This window comes from Bufo bufo, chromosome 6 (genome assembly GCF_905171765.1).
Source record: "Bufo bufo chromosome 6, aBufBuf1.1, whole genome shotgun sequence".
Taxonomy (NCBI): domain Eukaryota; kingdom Metazoa; phylum Chordata; class Amphibia; order Anura; family Bufonidae; genus Bufo; species Bufo bufo.
In genome coordinates, this window is record NC_053394.1 from 370,418,284 (window position 1) to 370,441,434 (window position 23,151).

General features: G+C 44.9%; 1 protein-coding gene across 3 annotated transcripts in view; it reads right to left on the reverse strand.

The window, feature by feature from the left end:
- Positions 1 to 8,232: 8,232 nt before the first annotated feature.
- CSNK1D (casein kinase 1 delta) overlaps positions 8,233 to 23,151 on the reverse strand; it is a 30,089-nt gene continuing 15,170 nt past the window's right edge. The window contains exons 8-10 of one of the 3 annotated variants that reach the window (XM_040434895.1): positions 21,770 to 21,909; positions 18,604 to 18,671; positions 8,519 to 9,148 (exon numbers count right to left, since the gene is read on the reverse strand). In XM_040434895.1, the coding sequence (XP_040290829.1) occupies positions 18,639 to 18,671; positions 21,770 to 21,909 (173 nt within the window). In that variant the 3' untranslated portion in view covers positions 8,519 to 9,148; positions 18,604 to 18,638. Of the gene's footprint in view, positions 9,149 to 18,603; positions 18,672 to 21,769; positions 21,910 to 23,151 lie in introns of all 3 variants that reach the window. The other 2 variants (XM_040434896.1, XM_040434894.1) reach the window with 2 other exon arrangements.

The following is a 23,151-nucleotide window of genomic DNA, read 5'->3' on the forward strand; positions in this document are numbered from 1 at the left end:
CCATTGTATTGCACTGCAGCAAATAGTCAACTTTCCTTAGGGTGGATTCATTGTATTTTTTTTTAAGGTGTTTTTACGAAGTTTTTTTTAAATGCATTTTACTGAAAGTTTTTATTTTTGATAATGTCAGGAGGATGTGTGTGTCCAGATGTCAGCGGAAAGTACATGGCAAATTTGTAACAGCACACAGGGCCGGCCTTTGGGGTGTGCGGGCTGTGCGGCCGCACAGGGCGCCATAGTAACAGGGGCGCTGGGCGGCCGACAGCTCGCAATGTAATCTGCGGTAGGCGAGGCTGTACTTGTGTTCTCCCTCGGGGCGCCCCCTCCATCTCTTCCTCCCCTGTCTGACCTGCCTGCTGCCCCCGCCGCTGCCAATAAGAAGAGAGACAGGAGGAGGAGGGGAGGGGCTGTGGCCACTGCGCCACCAATGAAGAAAACTGACCTGAATACAAATACAGGAGGCGGGTGCCGGAATCAAATAGCCGACACCCGACCTCTATGACAGGGAGCTGCGATCAGCTGCAGTTGAGTTAACCCTTCAGGTGGGGTACCTGAGGGGTTAACTGCCGCTGATCGCAGCTCCCTGTCACAAAGGTCGGGTGCTGGCTATTTGATTCCGGCACCCGCCTCCTGTATTTGTATAAGAAACGTTGGTGGCACAGTGCGCCCCCCCCCCCAAACACCCCTGTATAAGAAACATAATTGGTGGCTCAGTGCGCCCCCCCCTAGTATAAGAAACGTTGGTGGCACAGTGCGCCCCCCCCCCCCAAACACCCCAGTATAAGAAACATAATTGGTGGCTCAGTGCGCCCCCCCCCTAGTATAAGAAACGTTGGTGGCACAGTGAGCCCCCAACACCCCAGTATAAGAAACATTGGTGGCTCAGTGGGAAGTGCCAATGAGGGTTAAAAAATAATTAAAAAAAATTAACTCACCTCCTCCAGTTGATCGCGTAGCTGCCGGTCTTTCTTCAGGACCTGTGGTGACGTCACTGAGCTCATCACATGACCCATTACCATGGTGATGGATCATGTGATGTATCATGTGATGAGCACAGTGATGTCACCACAGGTCATGAAGAAAGAACAGAAGACGATCAATTGGAGGAGGTGAGTTAATTATTTTTTTATTTTTTAACCCTCATTGGCACTGCCCACTGCGCCACCAATGTTTATTATATTGAGGGGGGGCGCACTGTGCCACCAATGTTTATTATATTGAGGGGGGGCGCACTGCGCCACCAATGTTTATTATATTGAGGGGGGGCGCACTGCGCCACCAATGTTTATTATATTGAGGGGGGGCGCACTGAGCCACCAATGTTTATTATATTGAGGGGGGGCGCACTGCGCCACCAATGTTTATTATATTGAGGGGGGGCGCACTGCGCCAATGTTTATTATACTGGGGTGTTGGGGGGGGCGCACTGCGCCACCAATGTTTATTATACTGGGGTGTTGGGGGGGCGCACTGCGCCACCAATGTTTATTATACTGGGGTGTTGGGGGGGCGCACTGCGCCACCAATGTTTATTATATTGAGGGGGGAGCGCACTGTGCAAATGTTTATTATACTGGGGCGTTGGGGGGGCACACTGCGCCACCAATGTTTATTATACTGGGGTGATGGGGGGGGGCGCACTGCGCCACCAATGTTTATTATATTGAGGGGGGGGGCGCACTGCGCAATTGTTTATTATACTGGGGTGTTGGGGGGGCGCACTGCGCCACCAATGTTTATTATATTGAGGGGGGCGCACTGCGCAAATGTTTATTATACTGGGGTGTTGGGGGAGGACGCACTGCGCCACCAATGTTTATTATACTGGGGTGTTGGGGGGGCGCACTGCGCCACCAATGTTTATTATACTGGGGTGTTTGGGGGGGGGGGGGGTGCACTGTGCCATCAATGTTTATTATATTGGGGGGGCGCACTGCGCACAACGATGGGTTAGGGAAATTTCACAGCAGAGTGCGCATGCACTGGGAGCCTCGCCGGCGGTTAGGGTAGGGAAAAATTATGGGCCAGTGCACAGGTGCGGTCATCGGATGGATGTTCTCAGCAGGACACCGGCCGACACTGCGCATGCGCTGGGAGCCTCACCAGCGGTTAGGGTAGGGAAAAAGCACTGGCCCGTACGTAATTTTTCCCTTCCCTAACCGCTGGTGAGGCTCCCAGCGCATGCGCAGTGTCGGCCGGTGTTCAGCTGAGAACATCCATCCGATCACTGCGCCTGCGCACTGGCCCATAGTTTTTCCCTACCCTAACCGCCGGCGAGACTCCTGGCGCATGCACACTCTGCTGTGAAACTTCCCTAACCTGACGTTGTGCGCCTGCGCGGCGCTGCACACCTCCTCACGTCATGTCCGGTGTGACCGGAATTGACGAGGGTAGGGAAATCTCACGAAGTAGGGAAGTATAACATTACACCGGCCTTTGGGGTGTGTGGGCTGGTAACTACTTGGTTGGATAGTCAGCCAGCCTATGCCATGATGCCAGCAACAAGCAGTGTTTTTTTTTTGGGGGGGGGGGGGGGGGGGGGCGCCACAAGGTTAGCTCTCACAGGGCGCCTGGACACCTAAGGCCGGCCCTGACAGCACATGTTTGTTTTTGGTGACATTTTTTCAGTTTGGGTGCGTTTTATGCATCTATGGCATCTTCCAATACTCAGAAAGTTTAAGCAACAGTATTTTTATCATGTGCATTTCCATTCTCTTCGCTATAGGTCTAAGACTCCATACACCTAACAAGGAAATAATACCCACCACAGAATCTAGAACTCTCGGTCAGTGCATGAATTCCAGAAACCTGGCTTTTCGTATATGCATTGTCTAAATATTAGCCAGGATTAGTAATTCTCCCAAATAGAAACATAGAATGTGTCGGCAGATAACCATTTGGCCCATCTAGTCTGCCCAATATACGGAATACTATGAATAGCCCCTGGCCCTATCCTATATGAAGGATGGCCTTATGCCTATTCCATGCATGCTTAAACTCCTTCACTGTATTTGCAGCTACCACTTCTGCAGTAAGGCTATTCCATGCATCCACTACTCTCTCAGTAAAGTAATACTTCCTGATATTACTTTTAAACCTTTGCCCCTCTAATTTAAAACTATGTCCTCTTGTAGCAGCTTTTCTTCTTTTAAATATTTTCTCCTCTTTTACCTCGTTGATTCCCTTTATGTATTTAAAAGTTTCTATCATATCCCCTCTGTCTCGTCTTTCTTCCAAGCTATACATGTTAAGGTCCTTTAATCTTTCCTGGTAAGTTTTATCCTGCAATCCATATACTAGTTTAGTAGCTCTTCTCTGAACTCTCTCCAAAGTATCAATATCCTTCTGGAGATATGGTCTCCAGTACTGAGCACAATACTCCAAATGAGGTCTCACTAGTGCTCTGTAGAGCGGCATGAGCACCTCCCTCTTTCTACTGGTAATGCCTCTCCCTATACACCCAAGCATTCTGCTAGCATTTCCTGCTGCTCTATGACATTGTCTGCCTACCTTTAAGTCTTCTGAAATAATGACCCCTAAATCCCTTTCCTCAGATACTGAGGTTAGGACTGTATCACTGATTTTATATTCTGCTCTTGGGTTTTTACGCCCCAGGTGCATTATCTTGCACTTATCAACATTAAATTTTAGTTGCCAGATTTTTGACTATTCCTCTAGTTTTCCTAAATCCTTTTCCATTTGGTGTATCCCTCCAGGAACATCAACCCTGTTACAAATCTTTGTGTCATCAGCAAAAAGACACACCTTACCATCGAGGCCTTCTGCAATTTCGCTGATAAATATATTAAACAATATGGGTCCCAGAACAGATCCCTGAGGTACCCCACTGGTAACAAGACCATGGTCTGAATATACTCCATTGACTACAACCCTATGTTGTCTGTCCCTCAGCCACTGCCTAATCCATTCAACAATATGGGAGTCCAAGCACAAAGACTGCAATTTATTGATAAACCTTCTATGTGTGACAGTATCAAAAGCCTTACTAAAGTCTAGATAAGCGATGTATACGGCACCTTCGCCATCTATTATTTTAGTCACCCAATCAAAAAAATCTGTAAGATTAGTTTGACATGATCTCCCTGAAGTAAACCCATGCTGTTTTTCATCTTTCAATCAATGGGATTTTAGATGTTCCACAATCCTCTCCTTAAGTATGTGTTGCGATGGGGAGTGAAGGAAACCCCCCACCGTGCGGTGTCAAAGGGTAAAAGGGGATCAGTCTGGCCAAAAGGAGAAATAAGGGAGCAGGTCACCTCCCTACAGCGTCCCTAATCCTCTCCCTGACTCCTCACCATATGAGCGGACCCCGATGGTAGGACGACTCATACTCAGGATTCCTAGAGACCCTAAGTCGCCCTGGTAATCCCTCACCAAGGAGCAGGGAAGAGACGACCTGTTCATCCCAGTAATGGAGGAACAGGAGTGTCTATCTGAGGCCAGGCTGCAAGGAGAGGGGAACACATACAGCATATTGAGATGGCAGGTAAGCGAAACCCATAACACACTTACCTGCCACAGACACACTGACTGAAACCCGTGCACAAGTGCTGCTGTCCACACCAAACATTAAAGGACACAGCACACACCACAAACCACACAGGAACCCAGGACACCCATAGCTGCAAAAAACATGACAGGGGAATGTCTAGTAAACATGTTGGACACCAAACACCACCAGACATGTAACACCAAACTAGACATACAAACACCCTGAACATTACCCACTCCATACAAATAGGGACAGGGAGGGAAGGAGACACCGGGATAACATTGATGACCACAAGGGTGGCCCTCACTGGACAGATGGTAAAAGTCAGGAACAGAGAACCACCAGCATACACCAAGGCTGGAGGAACCCCCAGCTTCAAGCGTCCAGCAGAGGCTAAATAGCCCAAGCAGCCACACCCACACCAACCCAGTGTTCACAAAACACTAGGAAGGGAGTTAACCCTTCCAACACCAGACAGAGGAAGGAAGCCACTTAAAGGTGAAGTGCACACACAAGCATGCCAAACCACACGTTACCACCGGCAACAGCATGCGTGGCAACCATGTCACGGCAATCACCCAGAAGGCCAAGACACTTCCACTGCATGCTCTCACAGCAACACGTTGCAAGTGTGGCAACAGTGTCGCAAACCAAAGGCCGTGACAGTATGGTTTCCATTAATTTCCCCACTATTGATGTCAGGCTTACTGGCCTATAGTTGCCAGATTCCTCCCTACTACCTTTCTTTTGAATGGGCACAACATTTGCTAATTTCCAATCTTCTTGGACGACTCCTGTTACCAGTGATTGGTTAAATAAATCTGTTAATGGTTTTGCTAGTTCACCGCTAAGCTCTTTTAATAGCTTTGGGTGTATCCCATCAGGCCCCTGTGACTCATTTGTATTAATTTTAGACAGCTGACTTAGAACCTCTTCCTCTGTAAAGACACATGCATCAAAAGATTCATTAGTCTTCCTCCCTAACTGAGGCCCTTTTCCTTCATTTCCCTTTGTAAAAACTGAGCAGAAGTATTCATTGAGGCAGTCAGCTAGTTCTTTATCTTCTTCCTTATGCTTTCCTTCTTTAGTTTTTAATTTGGTAATTCCTTGTTTTAAGTTCCTTTTTTTATTTATGTATCTGAAGAATGTCTTATCACCTTTTTTCACTGATAGCCAATTTCTCTTCTGCTCTTATAACTTGCTTGGCCTCTCTGCCTAATCTTATAAATTTCCCTGTCATGCTTTTTTTTTTATTTTTTATAATTACTACATGCTATCTTTTTGTTTTTAATGATTTTGGCCACTTCTGCCGAGTACCACAATGGTCTCTTCCTTTTTTTTTGCTTTTACTGACTAGCCTAATGCAATTATCTGTTGCCTTCAATAGTGCCACTTTGAAACTGTTCCAATCTGATAGGGACTCTTATACCTCTAATCTAATTTTAGAAAAGTCCGTTTTTCTAAAATCTAAAACTTTAGTTTTTGTGTGGTGTGACTCAGTCACTGTACTTATAGTAAACCACACTGACTGGTGATCACTAGATCCCAAGCTTTCCACTACAGTAATATCAGATACCAAATTACCATTTGTGAATACTAAATCTAAAATGTCCTCCTTCCAGGTTGGTTCCTCAACTACTTGCTGTAGAGATAATCCCAGTAGGGAATTAAAATATCTGTACTCCTGGAAGAACTAGCTATTTTGGTTTTCCAGTTTACATCAGGAAGATTAAAGTCTCCCATAATGATAACTTCCCCTTAATGCAAGCATTTGTAGACAAGACTCTGAGCTTGTCATTTCTTAACCCATGTGCTACTGGCATCTTCTGGCATTGTTCCAGGGGGCAGTCGGACTGCTGGATTATCACTCTTTTGCCCCCCTTTCTTAGTTTAAATGTTCCTTAGCAAATACTTTGAACTGTTCACTGAGGACATTCGTTCCCTTGAGAGAAAGATGCAAACCATCTTTCTTGTACAGTTCTTTTCCATTCCGAGAGCTAACATGAGACACAAAGCCAAACCCTTGGTTCAGACACCATTCACCAAGCCATACATTGAATTCCTTAAGGGTCTATTCACACGTCCGCAAAATGGGTCCGCAATTTTGCGGAACGGGTGCAGACCCATTCATTTTCAATGGGGCCGGAATGTGCTGTCCGCATTTGCGGATACGCACTTCCGCATGCGGTTCCGACCAAAAAAAATAGAACATGTTCTATTATAGTGCTGGCGATGTGCGGTCCGCAAAAATTGCCAGCGTCCGTGTTTTGCGGATCCGCAAAACACTTACGGACGTGTGAATGGACCCTAATGCGCATGTGCCTGTCATTCTGAAGGTTGTGCACAGGCAAAACTGCAGAGAATGAAATAGTCGATGCAACCTCCCGTATATCATTACCAAGTGTGTGAAAAGCTTCCTTCACCTTTGAAACCTCATTGCAAGCCAGATCATTTGTCCCAAGATGGACAATAACATCCACCTCCCTTTCCTGCTTTGCTTGCCTAACAATATTAAGGATACGCCGTCTGTCCCTGCTAGCGGTAGCACCAGGGAGACATCTCACAAAACCCATTTTCCTCAAACTTCACACCTCTTATGATAGAATCGCCCACCAACAGCTGCTTACCATCAGTCCTCACCTTCTCCTTTTTGTCTTTGGCCGCAGTCTTGAATACTTTAGGCATAGGAGAGTTCCTCACCCAATACATTTCTATAAAAATCGTACAGCTCTGGGCTGATGTGTATAGATGCACAACCCATTCTGACAACATCCACCCCTTATATCCCTCCCAAAAACTATGAACACAACATTGTAGAAGTTATGAATTTATTATTTACACACTTTGTAAAGTACACAAATACAGTAGTGATACAAATTGTTTGCTCTGCAATAAGTATCAATGTACAGGATTTCTTACGATCCGAGGAACACATTCGGTCATTATGGCAAGTGAGGGAATGAGCGCTCCCCTCGGTTGGAATATACTACGCTCTCAAACAGTATGTAAAGACCTTGTGTACAGTGGTTAGAAAAGTCGGTTAGTCGACGGGACATTCACAGATATTTACAGAGGGAAAAAAAAAAAAGCACGTGGTGAAGAATTGTACAGAGCACATGGGACATGCGGAAATAGTACATGTTAAAACTAGCTTACACAGACGACTCCTTCCAGGACGACTCTTCACGCTTTAGAAATACTCGGTAATGAACATCCTCACGACAAGAACACAAAAGCCTTACCTATGGTAAATAGCCACCTAAAAGACTGCATCCTGTACCATAAAAAGTAACGTGAAGCCTACTGAATGAAGAGGAAATTTAACCTTTTCAAAAAAACACAGCTGAAGACCACATCAAACATTGGAAACCCCCCCTACTCCCCCTCCCCCATATAGCCCCCCTCCCAACCCCTCACAAAATTTAGACATTCGTCAATATTGCACAGCCCAAGGATGGGTGGTCAGTCCTACGAAATTGCCCCCTCTAACAAGGGCCTGTGCTGCCTACTAAATGAAGGACAAAGATCAAAAATATCAAAAAGTCACCTCTACGTACACTTACTGGCTTTCACCTTTGACTTGCTACAATGACAACTGGAGGCTGAAAACAGTAAGATCTAAACTCTCTAGTGCCGCACCCCCGTACAGCGATGCTAAGAAATGGAACATGTGTGTGTGCAGTGTTTTTTTTTTTTCTTTTTCTCCATTTTTTTTTTTATATGAAGTCAAAGGCATCAGAGTGATATGTCCTAAAATTAACAAGGGGTGGGGGGATGGGGGAGGAGGAAAAAGGGGGAGAAAACCCCAAAAAGAAAATAAACCCTCACAGAGAACTGAAAGGGACTTCACAGAAAAAAGGTTTCCAAAATACAAGTGATCGCCAGTGCTTCGAGAACTGTATGTCTACAAAATCCCCTTTTATCTAGGTATGCATAGGAATGCTTTATTGAACCCCCCATAATAAAAACAAAACAAAATGCACAAAAAACTAAAATCAAACAAAAAGCATTAAATAAAGTTTATTTAAAAGAAGAAGAAAAAAAATAAAATAAAAAATTGTACACGAAGCCCCCTAGGTTACTAGTATGTCTTCTTACCGGTAAAATCATGGCCAGCGAACCTCCACTCTTGCTCGGGCTACATATCCCTGTCATTTGTAGAAGCAAGACAGACAGACAAATCTGGCACATTTATTCATGGAGAGCAGATGTTAACAAAAACAGGTACAAAAACCATGTAGAGAAGAATAAAAAGGGCCCCTGAAAAAAGAACAAACCTAAAATAAAATGGCATTTCTGTATTTGGCGCTTAAAAGTCTACATCTGCACCGGTGCTCAGACGTCCCAAAGGGCATCACATCGTTTTTTCCAAAGTTCCGCTAGCTGTTTTTTTTTGTTCACATCGCCATCTTTGTAAAAAGCATGTAAAGCTCCATTTGGATTTGGTTGCTTTTAATTCTGGGTTTTGTTGCTGTGGTTGTGCCTTTTTATCATATTTCTTTTATTTTATTTTTTTCATTTTTATTTTTTTGCTAGTGAAACCATTAGCCATGCACTTAACCACCCTTCCACAGGGGAATGTGTTCATCGGTGTACAGTCGAAGGGAAACCACTGGATGCCACCCGGCTGGGAATCTGCAAGCGAAAGAGAAGGTCACAACCATCTTCCAATGTAGTACAACATACCAGGTTAGGTCAATATACTGCAGAGAACATTAGTATGGATAGAAGGCCTCAAGCAGAAGACCGTGTCCGTTTAGCGGTCTGCAAAATGTGGATCCTGTCTGCGTGCATGCCACATTTTCTTGCGGACCCATTTAATTCAATGGTCCACACTTTGCAGACAAGTATAGGACATGTTCTATGCATTGCTGACACGGTCGCACGCATGAGGCCTAAAACTAGCAATTTAGGAACACAAGGAGAGGACACTAATTATGAAGGGCTTATGACAAGATACTAGAAGGCTTAGGGAAGGGCTACATGGCAACATTTTATGCAATACATTTCAATGGTGTCGCAATGCGAAATGCTGCAGCTGTGATAGTTGCAAATATACCCAATCTGGATTTTCTGTGACTGTTGCACTGCATGTCGCATTGTGACACCACTGAAATACGTTCTATGAAATGTCACCATGTAGCCACACCTTTAAATCGGTAATCTCATCTCAGACATCTATGGCATATCCACAGGTTAGGACATGTACGTTTAATAGGTGTGGGTCCAGAGGTGGGACCTGCCTCCATCTCTAGAATGGGTCTCCCAAAACCGCATTCATGCTGCACGAGGTATCTGGGTTTCCAAAAACAGCAGAACTCATGTCCTACATCACTTGTTTGTGTAACCTCTATAGAAGTGAACGGGAGATACGGAAAAAACAGCGGAGCATCATGAGCTTTGCCGACTCAGGGAACCAAACCACCTCGTGCAGCCTGGATATGGCGGCATTGGAAGTGGGTTTAAGGAGGCCCATTCCAGAGATAGATGCAGGTTTTTTTTTTCTTCCCGGTCACAGAAATCCAAGTGGCATTTTGGGGAAGACCAAAATCCCAATTGAGAACACGCATGGTGTCAGTCTGAGCAACTTAGTGAAGAGATAAATTTTAAGGAAAGCTCTAGGAAGAGCTGATACACCGCGGTATGCCTAGTGCCTCCCTCTGAGGAGGGAGTTGAAAGAACTACAAGTACTGCAGCCTCCCTGCACTCTGTATAACAGTGCCTTGTCTTTCCTGGAGTTTACCCTTAAAAGTATGGGAGATCATAGACTGGCATCGACTTCTAGAGGAGGCATTACTAACCCACTGCAAAGGGTCTTTCCTCAAGAATGCATGAAGTCACCAGCATTAAAGGCACACTAAATACCCCAAAACACGTGGCCTAATTTGGCACTTAAAGGAAATGTGTAACAAATTTTTTATTTTGCCAGTTGCCAGTGACCCATAGCCTTTTTTTGTAATCTGTTTTTATTTTCCAACTGCAGATATCTTTATTCTGTTTTCGGAACAGAATTATGGGGGGCGGCCATCTTGCATGAGCTGTTCTTAACGGCATTAAGAAAACTGCTTTACGGCAGCCCTATGGGTGATAGACAATGGTCAGGAGAAGACCTCTGAGTTTTCTGGACATGCTCTGACCTGTGCAGAGGTCATTGTATAAAAAAAGACTAAATAAGCTTTCACAAACATCTGTTGTGAATAGTGAATCCTGTCTTATCTATACACAGAGGTGATATCATTACAGGCAGGATTAGAATGACAGATAATCAGGTAACTGCAGCAAAGGTAAATTTACATGTACCATTAATTGACCGTTCCCGATAATCTGGCCATCTAATGTGCCGCTGATGAACGAGCGAAACTCATGGTCATCGGGTGATCCTGTCGTTCACACTCCAATCATTATTCCTGGGCAGCAGATCGTGCTGTCTAAACAGCAATCTGCTGCCTAGAAACAATGATTTTGTATGGGGCTATAGCAATCCCTCATCCTCATACAGTGAAGGAGATTGCTGCATGTAAATACAATGGTCTCCTTCACTGAGCAACCAGCCAACTGTCGGGAAAACTTCCTTCCCGACAGTCGGCTGTTCCATTGCCCCATGTAAATACACTCTAAGGTGATCTATACAGGCGCTTTTTATTAGGCTTAGTGGCCAGTGCGAAAACTGCAGGATTTTAAATAAATATAGATATTGACATGAAAAATTAAAAATATCAAAAATTCTTTAAAAATAAGTTAAAAAGGACCTTTCATTACAATAAAAAAAAATCTAAACTAAGCATACAGACATGGAGAGCGGCGCCCAGGCTATGAGCTGAGTGCTGCGATTGGCCAGCACTCCAGCCTGGGAGGAGACGCCGGCAGGCTCCTCCCAGTTGAGCCGAAAATCTGATGATACCGGAGCCTATACCGGGAGAACGGAGCAGCACCCAGGGATAACAGTAAGTGCAGGGAGATCCCTGGGCGCCGCTCTCCATGTCTGTATGATTAGTTTAGATTTTTTATTGTAGTGAAAGGTCCTCTTTAAACATAAAAATGTGATTTAGATAACAGGTCATTTTCTGGTGGCGTTTTTTTGCGGGACAATTTTTAAAGGCATCGTTTTGAGGTACAGCACAAGTTTAAGAATTTTTTTAGGAGATGGCATGAAAAAAAAAAATAAAAAAATTGTGATTTTTTGGGTTTTGATGGTGGTACAAGGAATAGAACTTTATTATGCAGGTCAGTACAGTTACACCAATACCAAAATTTATACACTTTTTGGCATGACAAATTGGGGTACATGTGACTTAGATATAATTAGTTTTTTTTGGCGATGGCATTTAAAAATATATAATTTCAGCACATGGGATGAAATGTGATAATTTTATTATATGGGTCTTTATGTTGATGATGCTACCAATAATATATAGACCTTAAAAAAAAAATTTACGCAAAAAAGTGAGTTTTTTTTTTCCAAATACTTCTGACTTTTAACATTTTTTCATTATTTCCTAGTATAAGACTTGAGCATGCATGCGATCCTCTGCTCACATACTTCTGTACTGCAATGTATTATGCCAGTTACAGTAAAATAGACAATGCCTCTTCAGGCCTACCAAAGGCAGGGCTGAATAAGCACCCATACAAAGCAACCTGGAGGTCAATGCCACAGCAACCAACGATCACATTGCATAATGCAGCTGGCACCCGCAAGTGATGGCGCAGGCACATCATATTAAAACTAAAAAATGTTTTATATAAAAATCTTCTGTGTGTTCTTCCAATAGCTCGGCCATTTCCAGACGTGCAAAACCATGTCCCAGTATGCTGTGACATGCAAAGGCTGTTGTGGGCATAACGGGAGTTATAGTTTCACAACAACTGGAAGACCACTGTTTGTAGGCAATGCTGAATTTATTTTGGCGTTTTATTTTTTTTCGCGTGGTATCGAGTATCACAATACTTTTTTATGGTATGGAAACAGAATCCAAATTTGGGTATCGAAACTAGGGATCGACAGATATTGATTTTTTAGGGCCGATACAGATAATTTGTGAACTTTCAGGCCGATAGCCGATAATTTATACCGATATTCTGGAAATTTTTATTTTTGAGAAGAAAAAAAAATTCCTACACAAATCTGCTGAAAATTAATATGTTTATTGTTAATGTGTATTTTTTTTAATTTTTTTTTATAAATCTTTTTCATTTATACTTAATATTTTTGTGGTTTTTTTTTACTAACTTTTAGCCCCCTTAGGGACTAGAACCCTTGTGCTATTCACCCTGATAGATCTCTATCAGGGTGAATAGGATCTCACACTGTCCCTGCTGCTCTGTGCTTTGTGCACACAGCAGCATGGAGCTTACCATGGCAGTCAGGGCTTCAATAGCGTCCTGGCTGCCATGGTAACCGATCAGAGCCCCAGGATTACACTGCTGGGGCTCCGATCGGAGGAGCAGGGGAGAGGGGATCCTGTGGCCACTGCCACCAATGAGTAATACTGGGTGGGAGGGGGGGGGGGGGGGCGCACTGCGCCACCAATGTTTTTACTATTGGCCGGGATTGGGATGGGGGCGCACTGCGCCACCAATGATTAATACTGGGGAACTTGGGGGGGGGGCGCACTGCGCCACCAATGAAGATAAGTCTCTCAATCATTCATATACAGGAGGCGGGAGCTGGCTGCAGAATCACATAGCCGGCTCCCGACCTCTATGAGCGGTAGCTGCGATCCGCGGCACCTGAGGAGTTAACTACCGCGGATCGCAGCTATCGCTCATAGAGGTCGGGAGCCGGCTATGTGATTCTGCAGCCAGCTCCGCCTCCTGTATATGAATGAATGGCTTATCTTCATTGGTGGCGCAGTGGCCACAGCCCCTCCCCTCCTCTTATGTTCTCTCCTCTCATTAGCGGCAGCACAGGGGGAGGGAGACACAGCTTCCTTCTCCCCTGTGCTGCTGAGGGAACACGGAGAGCGCAGAGAGCAGCGCGTTCTGTGTTCCCAATACGTTATCGGTATATCGGCAAAATAGATGCCGATAACGTTCAAAATCCTCATTATCGGCCAAACCGATAATCGGTCGATCCCTAATCGAAACAACCCTACTAAGGAGACTTTCAAAGTTTAATCAGCAGGATTCCCTCTCTAGGTAAATGCCTGATGGGAGTGGATCTTAGAGGTGTGACCGCACATCTACAAAATGGGGGTCTCTGGACCAGTCTCATCTGATGAGGTGGTTGTTGGCCGCCACTTCAGCGCAAACCCAGAGTGGAGTGAATGCTGCGCATGAGCCTTGTATGTTAAAGGGGTTTTCTGACATTTAAATACTGATGACCTATCCTCTGGACATGTTCATTGGTCACGTGGCCTAGGCGCAGCTCAGCCCAACTGTAAGCACAGCCGCTATACAATGTACAGCGCTGTGTTTGGTGAGCAGGCAGAGGCGCTCACAGTAGTGCCAATGCCTTCACAACCAGCTGATCAGTGGTCATCAGTATTAAAATCTGGGAAAACCCTTTTAACTCCCACTATAGAACAGGCAGAACATTTCATAAATGTCTAAATGCTCTTCATGCACGTGTGACTGAGGCCGGTGATCGGCTGCAGCAGTTAAAGGAACAATACGTGTGCATTGCAGGCCACACATCTCCATGCCAAGGGCAAAGCTAGAACTCGAGTTGCGTGCTGCTGAGGTCCTTTACCTCAAACATTTAGTTAACAGATGTACAAAATCACAATGCAGCAAAACCAAAAATCAGCTCTAGAGGTTTTAGAAATGAGAAGCTGCTTGATTAAAGGGACTCTAAACACTTACATGAATGAAATAGAAGTTTAACTGAATCTTTTCCCACAAAACTATATATTAATCTGCTCAGCTCCTCCTGCTCTAGAACATGGTGCATGCAGATTACACTGCATTTTCATGGCGACAGGTTCCCTTTCAAGTCAGGCATGTTGCCGGAGGAAAGGGCCCACAGAGGTTGACAAAGGCTTTTCAAAGAGGACCTCTCACCTTTCACGACATCACTGTTTTAGTAAATACTAATAGTATTATCTATGACATTATTCTGGAGCACATTTTCTCAGAAATCTGTGCTGGGCAGGTATATTTTGCGCCGTAAGACTCCCTTTTTTACCCAAAAAGCTGAGGAAAATGGCAGTGAGCCTTATGGAAGCAGGAGGCACAGGGAGCAGTGAGTGTAGTGCTTTGCTGGCTGTACTCACCGCTCCCTGGTCTACTTCCTGATGCTACATGCAGTGTGGCGCCTGGATGTAGTGCACATAGGTGTGCACTATGACCTGACACTGTGCGATGTCAGGTCATAGTGCAGGGCAGGGACCAGAAGACCAGGGAGTGGTAAGTGTCAGCGCAGTCCAGAACAGGAGAGGCAAGTTCATATATATTATTTTTTTTTATGATGGAGCTTGGGGGTTTGATCTGAGGAGGAATAGGGGTATGATGGGGGTCTGATGTGAGGTAGAATGGGGTTTGATACAAAGGTCTGATGGACAATGGGCTTTGATACAGAAATATGATGGAGCTTGCGGGTCTACACTGAGGAAGGAATAGGGATCTTATCTGAGCTCTGATGAAAAATATTTATATTTTATTTTCTTCTATAACCTAGGTGCATCTTATGGAGCAAAAATAAATAAATAAAAAATCATTCATCGGGTAATCGGCAGCAGTATTACACAGCCAGATGATCGCTAACAAGCGTACGCTCGATTGCGATCATCTATTGGTGTAATAGGGCCTTTAGTCATAACAGTTCCAGGAAGCACAAAAGAGGAACGGCACAACACTAAATCCAAGGAAGACCTTCTCCAGAATTGTTATTTCATTGGGAATACAAGTATTTGGTAAATCAGACATGTCAGGAGGTGACAGCTCCTCAAAAAAGCAATCACATGATGCCCCAAACCCCTCAAAGGGAATGCATCACCTATGTTTTTTTTTTTTTTTTTTTTTACCAATTACAACCATATACGGAAACATTTGTTCTAATATGTCTTGTCTGATTTCTGCGTTTTAATTTTCTGTCCATTATTATGAGACTGTCATCTTGCCTAAGCTTCTTCTCTGTAAAAAGCAGATCAATACTCGCCTTACAGCAGCCACAAGGACATGAAAACCAATGGGCATGCTCTGTGACCTGTGCAAGGAGGGGGAGAGGAAGTGAGCTGCGACATCACCTACTGTGAATGATGGATTCTATGTTACCGGTGTATAGATGGGCGATATCGGTTATTGTAATCCTACCAGTGATAATAAGATTGCTGAGAAGTGATATCTACAGAACAGGTAGCGTCGGCCTATTATGAGGCTTAGAGTAAAAACTGCAAGACGTCAGGATTAGGATAAAAAAAAAAAAAATGCTAATGACATGGAAAATTTGTAAAAATGAAATGTAACAAAAACTTGATTTAAAGGGAGTCTGTCACCAGGAAATTTGGTGTTAAGCCTCATTCACACGTCAGTAATTTCCATCAGTGACTGAGCCAAAAGCAGGATTGGAGCCTCCACAGACAAGAGATAAGGCCCCTTGCAGACGAGCGTTTGTCACGCTGCGAGTCCACAGGGCAGCTCCCGGCCTGACCTCCCAGCACTGCCGGGGTCACAGAGCATTATATTGATTTATGATGCTATGTAACCCTTACAGTTCTGGAATGTATTAGATTACAATGACATAATGCTGCCAGTGTTATCCAATACATTCCAGAACTGTAAGCGTTACATAGCATCCTAAATTAATATAATGCTATGTGACCCCATCAGTGCTGGGAGGTCAGGCCTGGAGCTGCGCTGCGGACTAGCAGCGTGACACACGCTCATCTGCAAAGGGGCCTAAGGGAAAAATCTGCACCTGTTCTGTGTTTAGAGCCGCACCTGGTTTTGGCTCAGAATCACTGAACACACACTGATGTGTGAATGAGGCATTAGGCTATATCCACACGGCTGCCTTTCTTTCAACCAGCCATTAAAGGGACACTGTCACCTGGATTTCACTTACTGAGCTATTATCACCACATCAGTCTCCACAATGTATGTTAAAATATACTAGTATTACAGCCCTTTGTCTTTTCATTTGTCTAAAAAAAATAGCTTTTATTCATATGTTAACTACCTCGATAAGGTGCCCAAGGGGCTGTCCCTCCGGCCGTTGCCCATTACTTCGGAACCCAGCATCGCAGACGTAATGCGTTTCTTGCACCCAAAATCTCACGCATTTCCGGGTCGAGCGAAGCTGGCGCATGCGCACTTTGTTCTGTGAGGCCGATGCCAGGACACCGCGCGGGCGCCGACATGTGTGTCTGCGGTACATGCGCAAGATTTCAGGCGCAACAAATACATTACGCCCGCGATAAGCAGTAAATAAATTAGCAGTGGGGCGGTGCTGGGCTCCAACGGCCGGAGGGACAGCCCCTTGGGCTCCTTATGGAGTTAATTATTATAGGATTAAAAGCCATTTTCTAGATAAATGAAGAGACAAAAAGGGATGTAATACTAGTATATTTTTTATGTAAATCATGGAGACTGATGTGGCGGTGTTAATAGCTCAGTAAGTGAAATCCAAGTGACAGTGTCCCTTTAAAGACAGCCCCCTTGACTTGTATGGCGCAGTGAAAACGGGACAAAATAGGATATATTTTTGACTGCCAGTGTTCATGGTCCATTAAAACAATGGATTTGTTAACACACCCATAGGCTTTCACTGTTCTGAATATGACCATCACACTGCCATTTTGCACTGTGTGAATAGGTCCTTAAACCAGACACAAAGCCTTGTAGGGTTAGCTCAGCTGAATCTTTCACTTAGTGATCTGTAGCTTCATTCTGTAGAAAAATAAAAATAAAAAAATGTACTTTTATTCCATAAGCAAATGAGTCATTAAGAGCACAGAGGGCAGGTCCAAGCCACTCTGTGCACCCTTCCTCCTACTGCCTGCTCTTCCTCGCCTTGACTGGGTCAGGGAAGATGACTTTGCAGAAACTTGACCCTGCCAATCAAGGCATAGGAGGGGCTGGCAAAAAAAAAAAAATGAGGAGCGAGGGTGCAGAGTGGCTTGGGCCCATCCTCGCTGTGCTTAATGACTTAAGGAATTTCTCCAGATCGCTGAGTGAAAGGTATCATTACATTCAGTGGAGCTAGCCCTACAAGGCATAGTGCCTGGTTAAGTAATGTCCTGTCACCGACTCCCTTTAACCAGTCCAGCTCCAGCAGTGGGAAAAGTAGCTAACTGGAGGGGGGAGGGCTGCTTTAGATGCTGCTATCTCCTGAATGGTAGCAGCTAGAAACATGCAGCTGGTCTTGTTTGAAAGCTGACATTCCAGAATCACAGCAATCTGTTCAGTATAGGGGAAGATATGACTGATAGAAATCGGGATGCTATGAATGCAGCTGAAAGTAAAAACAGGTTTTACATGCGATTATTCCCGACTCGATTTCTAACAGTGATTTCTCATCTGCTGCTTCGACTTTAGCTGTCATTTTGGTCTTGCATGCCCTCCCCCTTCCAGTTAGCTACTTTTCCCACTGCCCGAGCTGGACTCGGGCAAAACAGTTAGGTGGTTAAAGGGGTTATCTGGGAATAAGGACATTTTAGAAGGTCTGCCCCCTGAAATAAAAGATTCACACTTACCTGCTCCCCGTGGCTCCAGTCCTCCGCTGTGTCCAGGTTCCGGTCCCTGCAGTGTTCACATCCGGCGCAGCATGGATGTGGTAGCAGCGGCCACAAGCAGGGCGTCACCGCTGAAACCATTTATTGGCTACAGTGGCCCATGTGACCATGCTGGACCGGATGTAAACACTGCGGGGACACAGCAGAGGACCGGAGAGGCGGGGAGCAGGCAAATATGAATCTTCAGCTAGGGAAGGAAGGCTGCGGGCTACATGCTAAAATGCACTTATTCCAGAAGAACCCCTTTAAGCAACAGGTCACTTTCTGGTGATGCATTCCCTTATTAAATATACAACACATGGTCCCAATAGGGAAATTGTCGAGCTGTATGTGTCCACGCACGTGGCTGAACTCAAGTATGTGCTTTTAAGGTGGAATGGCTGCAATTCATAGGGATGCTTGCTAAACAACACTCACCCAGTGCTGCCTTCAACCGAGACTGGGGCGAGCAGCTACTTGCCATGATGTTCGAATGGAATGCTATTCTGAGGTGGGGAAAAGACAGCTGCTTGTCACTGTCCAACAACCCAGCAATTTACTGTGCCCAAGATGTACATTTGCTTTGTGTTTAAGCATACACCCATAAAGCGCCAGCCAGAAGGAAGTGTGAAGCAGTGGCCGAGAGTGAGCATCTCTGAGCAAACTCCATTTACTTGTCATAAATGGAATTTCTCCCGAGACCCTTAAAACTCATAGTAATGCCCCCAAATCAGCTTATGCATGCGAGGTTAAAGACAATCTGCCCTACAACCACATGGAGACCTGTCCTCATTCTGCATAATCTGCTTATGCGCGTTCACTAGAGATGCAGGCGTGTAGCTAACACATCGGTGCCAGGCCTCGGAAAATAAATGCCACCTTTTCTAGTCTTCCTTGTCAACGTCACCTCCCAAAATGAGCACCATGGACCATCCAAAAGTCACATGGTGGGAGATCTAGACATGTCCAGTAGCCATTTCTGCATCCATAGTGATCACGCCATATCCATGCACAAGAGCCAAGCTTTCCTTGTGTTTAATGGTCAATCAAAAGATTTACAGAACCAATGAAATTAGATCATTAGCTTCAGGATCTAGTGTGAGAGCAGACAGTGGGTTAAACTTGCAGTGCAAACAAGTAAAAGAAGCCGAAGTAACATCCCGTCTGACCCCCCCACTTTCTGATGCCAGTTAGGCTGGGTCCAAATATAAGCTGCTGCAGATTTTGCCACAAATCTACTACAGAACTGCAACAACAATCCACGTTACGTGTGACGGATTTTACCCTTTACATTGCTAAGGGTGTAATATTTACGCAACTCAGCGTGGAAACTTTCCGGTACACGTGGATGGGATTTAATAACACCACCCACTTGTGTTGTGCTGTGGATTTCACAATGTGAAATATGCATTGCAAATCCAATGCGTTAGGGACCTTCTGCACGGGCTGATGCCGAGCCCATAACCAGCACTGACTGACCATATACTTGTTGATCAGTACTAGCGTTAGGCTACTTTCACACTAGCGTTTTTACTGGATCCGGCCGGGTTCAGCAAAAATGCTTCCGTTACTGATAATACAACCATCTGCACCCGTTATGAACGGATCAGTTTGTATTATCGTTAACATAGCCAAGACGGATCCGTCATGAACTCCATTGAAAGTCAATGGGGGACGGATCCGTTTTTTTATTGTGTTAGAGAAAATCTGCATCCCAGGATGGAAAGCAAACCGCAGCATGCTGCGGTCTGCTCTCCGGTATGAGAACGGAATGGAATGCATTTTGGAGCGTTCTGTTCAGTTACGTCTTGTCCCCATTGACAATGAATTGGGACAAAACGGAGTCGTTTTTTTCCAATATTAAGACCCTATGACGGATCTCAATACCGGAAAATATAAACGCTAGTGTGATAGTATCCTTAAGTGCCTTTCACACACCCCAAAGCATAGCGAGAGGGGGAAAAACAGCGATTATGAGCTGTTCCCCATTCACATTGCCATTTACACAGGCAATGTGCTGCCGACAAACTTAGTATATCGTATAGTCATTCCTGATAATTGGCTCCATACTTGGCCAGTGTAAAAGGACCCTTAGCGTTCCCTTCACAAGGATACATTTTAATGAGAGTACACATCAGCCCAGTTTGAGTGGGGGGGTTAAACAACTATTAAAAAGGGCATCTGTCAGCAGATTTGCACCTATGACACTGGCTGACCTGTTACATGTGCACTTGGCAGCTGAAGGCATCTGTGTTGGTCCCATGTTCATATGTGCCCGCATTTCTGAGAAAAATGAAGTTGTAATATATGCAAATGAGCCTCTAGGAGCAACGGGGCATTATCATTACACCTAGAGGCTCTGCTAATCCCCCTCTGCACTTTGATTGATAGGGAGCAGCAGTTGCAGAGAGAGCAGACCCTGTAGGTGTAACGGTAACGCCCCCGTTGCTCCTAGAGGCTCATTTACATATATGAAAACATTTTTCTCAGAAATGCGGACACATATGAACATGGAACCAACACAGATGCCTTCAGCTGCCAAGCGCACATGTAACAGGTCAGCCGGTGTCAGAGGTACAAATCTGGTGACAGTAGGAAAACTTAAAAGGCATTTGCCACAAAGATAAATTCTAAATCTAAGAGGGCAGCTTTTAACTAGCAACTATCGATCAGTTTGCGTTTAGGGTGTGCTGCCCCTGTGATTGTCCCTTTAGAGGTTTAGTTTAATGGTGCCAATGAAACTACTAGCTCACCGCCATTACGTATCAGTCACCTAATTACGGCATAGGTGAATGTCTGACTGCTGGTGGACCTCCCCCATGATGCAGAGTCCCAACAACCGTAAGACCGCAGCGAGGAGGAGTTTGCATGAAGAGATGCATGTACTATAGACAATGAATGAAGCAGCAGCATGCGTGCTCGACCACCACTCCATTCAAACTCCTCTTCACTGCGGTCACACAGTGAGGACGGACAGAGGGGCTCAGGACCCATGTCCTAGTGATCTGTGATGAGTGCACTTTGCGGGAAAAGCCCCTTAACATTAAAATGACAATATACGTAACAAATAATCATATCTATAAAAAATTTCTATGGGGGAGGAGTGTAAAAGGTCATACTGAATCAACAGAAGGAAGAACGGCCTAGACATTCTTAAATGGTTATGCTACGGTAATACTACATTAGGTGCTTTAATTTTAGAGGAAATATTTCTTCACACTTAATTAGATGGATAATGCACAGCGTGTAATGAGGGGCAGTGGTCTAATGAGAAGCTGATTCACCACAAATGCGGGGCAATGACAGTTCTACAACGATGGAGCTGTGGATTTCTGGAGAGCTTTCCAACTGAAACAATCACAGCAGCGGCTCTCGAGACTCCACAGGTACATCAGAGACATGGAAGCAGAAGAAACTCAAGCATTGCCCGAGTAAAAGGAGAACCACCCAAACTGGGTAGATTTCCCTTTGACCCTTGGCAATTCAGGCAAGGGAGCCTTGCGGAGATGAAGGTATGACTCACACCCTTGCCAGCTAGCAAGCTGAGAAGCAAAAGCGACTTGTGTTACTTTCTACCCAGGAGCCTTTGCCGTTGAACTCATACCTGTGAAGTTGACATGCGAGAGGTATCTTGTCGACCAGTTAGGTCAGATGAAGAGACATTAACAGGAGCACCACGATGCAGCCTCATACTCACTTTCCGTTCACGTTCCATACCGGACACGGGTCTGGGGGAGGTGTTGGCTGTTAAAATCAAGAGTAAATATCAGGAATTTTTTGGAGTAGTGAATGAATATGTCTCCCGGGTATTCCAGCTGCTGCAATATTCAGTACAACCCAACTACAAGAGAAGAGACAGGAGCAAAGTGCAGAGACAGGACATGAGTAAATCAAAGGTGCAGCCTTCCTACACAGGTCTCCATCCAGCATTGTGTAGTACACAAAGCGGTTCCTTTCAATCTTTCATAAAACTGAAAAAGAAATGTCAGAAAGCCAACGAAAATGCATTTAAAGGGTGCACAATCCTTGCCGCTATGGATGCATAGCCACCAAGGACCAGTGAATACACAAGGACTGAAGGAGGAAGAGCAACTATGGAAAGGACGTTTTGTAATACAAAAGTATATGAAAAATGGATCCCTCACTGGTCTGGGGTTGTCTCACTTCAGCAAATGGCATTTATCAAGTATAAAAAGTTAATACCAAGAACTTACTAATGTATTGTGATTGTCCATATTGCTTCCTTTGCAGGCTTGATCCATTTTTCCATCACATTATGCACTGCTCGTTTCCATGGTTATGACCACCCTGCAAACTAGCAGCAGTGGTCGTGCTTGCACACAATAGGAAAAAGTGCTTGCCTCTCTGGTTGTCCCGGGACATGGGAGCACACATAGGCACGCAAGTGCAGCGGCCCCCATCCACATCGTACCTGCGCTGCCATTTGCTGAAGTGAATCAACCGCTTTAGTAAAAGGGAACTGTAAATGCTTGGCTATGATTACGTTAATTCGACCATGAGAGTCCATTTTACCATCTCTGTCAGAGATCCACTCTGTCCCCAACACTGGATCAACATGGCACTTCTGTGACCGCATGTTGTCCTGTTTGGCAATCAAATAGGTTCCCTCCCTGCTAGCCCTGCCTCTCCGCTGGCTACATCCCCAATCATGATCCATCTGAGGGAATGCGGCTAGCAGAAGAATAACCCATACGATAAGCTGAAGGCCCGAAGCGCCAAACTGATACCGTCACAGGAGGGAGTGGACCTCCATTCTGTGGGTCAGTACGATTCCAGCAATGTTTTTTGTAAAACCCTTATATAAAAAATAAAAATGCATTGCAAAAACTTTATTTTGGTGTACATAAGGCTAATTCAGTTTTTTTTGGTGGTGAATATGCAAATAACAGCAATTCTTGCAATTTTTTTTACAGCGTTCACCAGGGGGATTTATTACATAACTGTACTGCGGGTCATTACGGATGC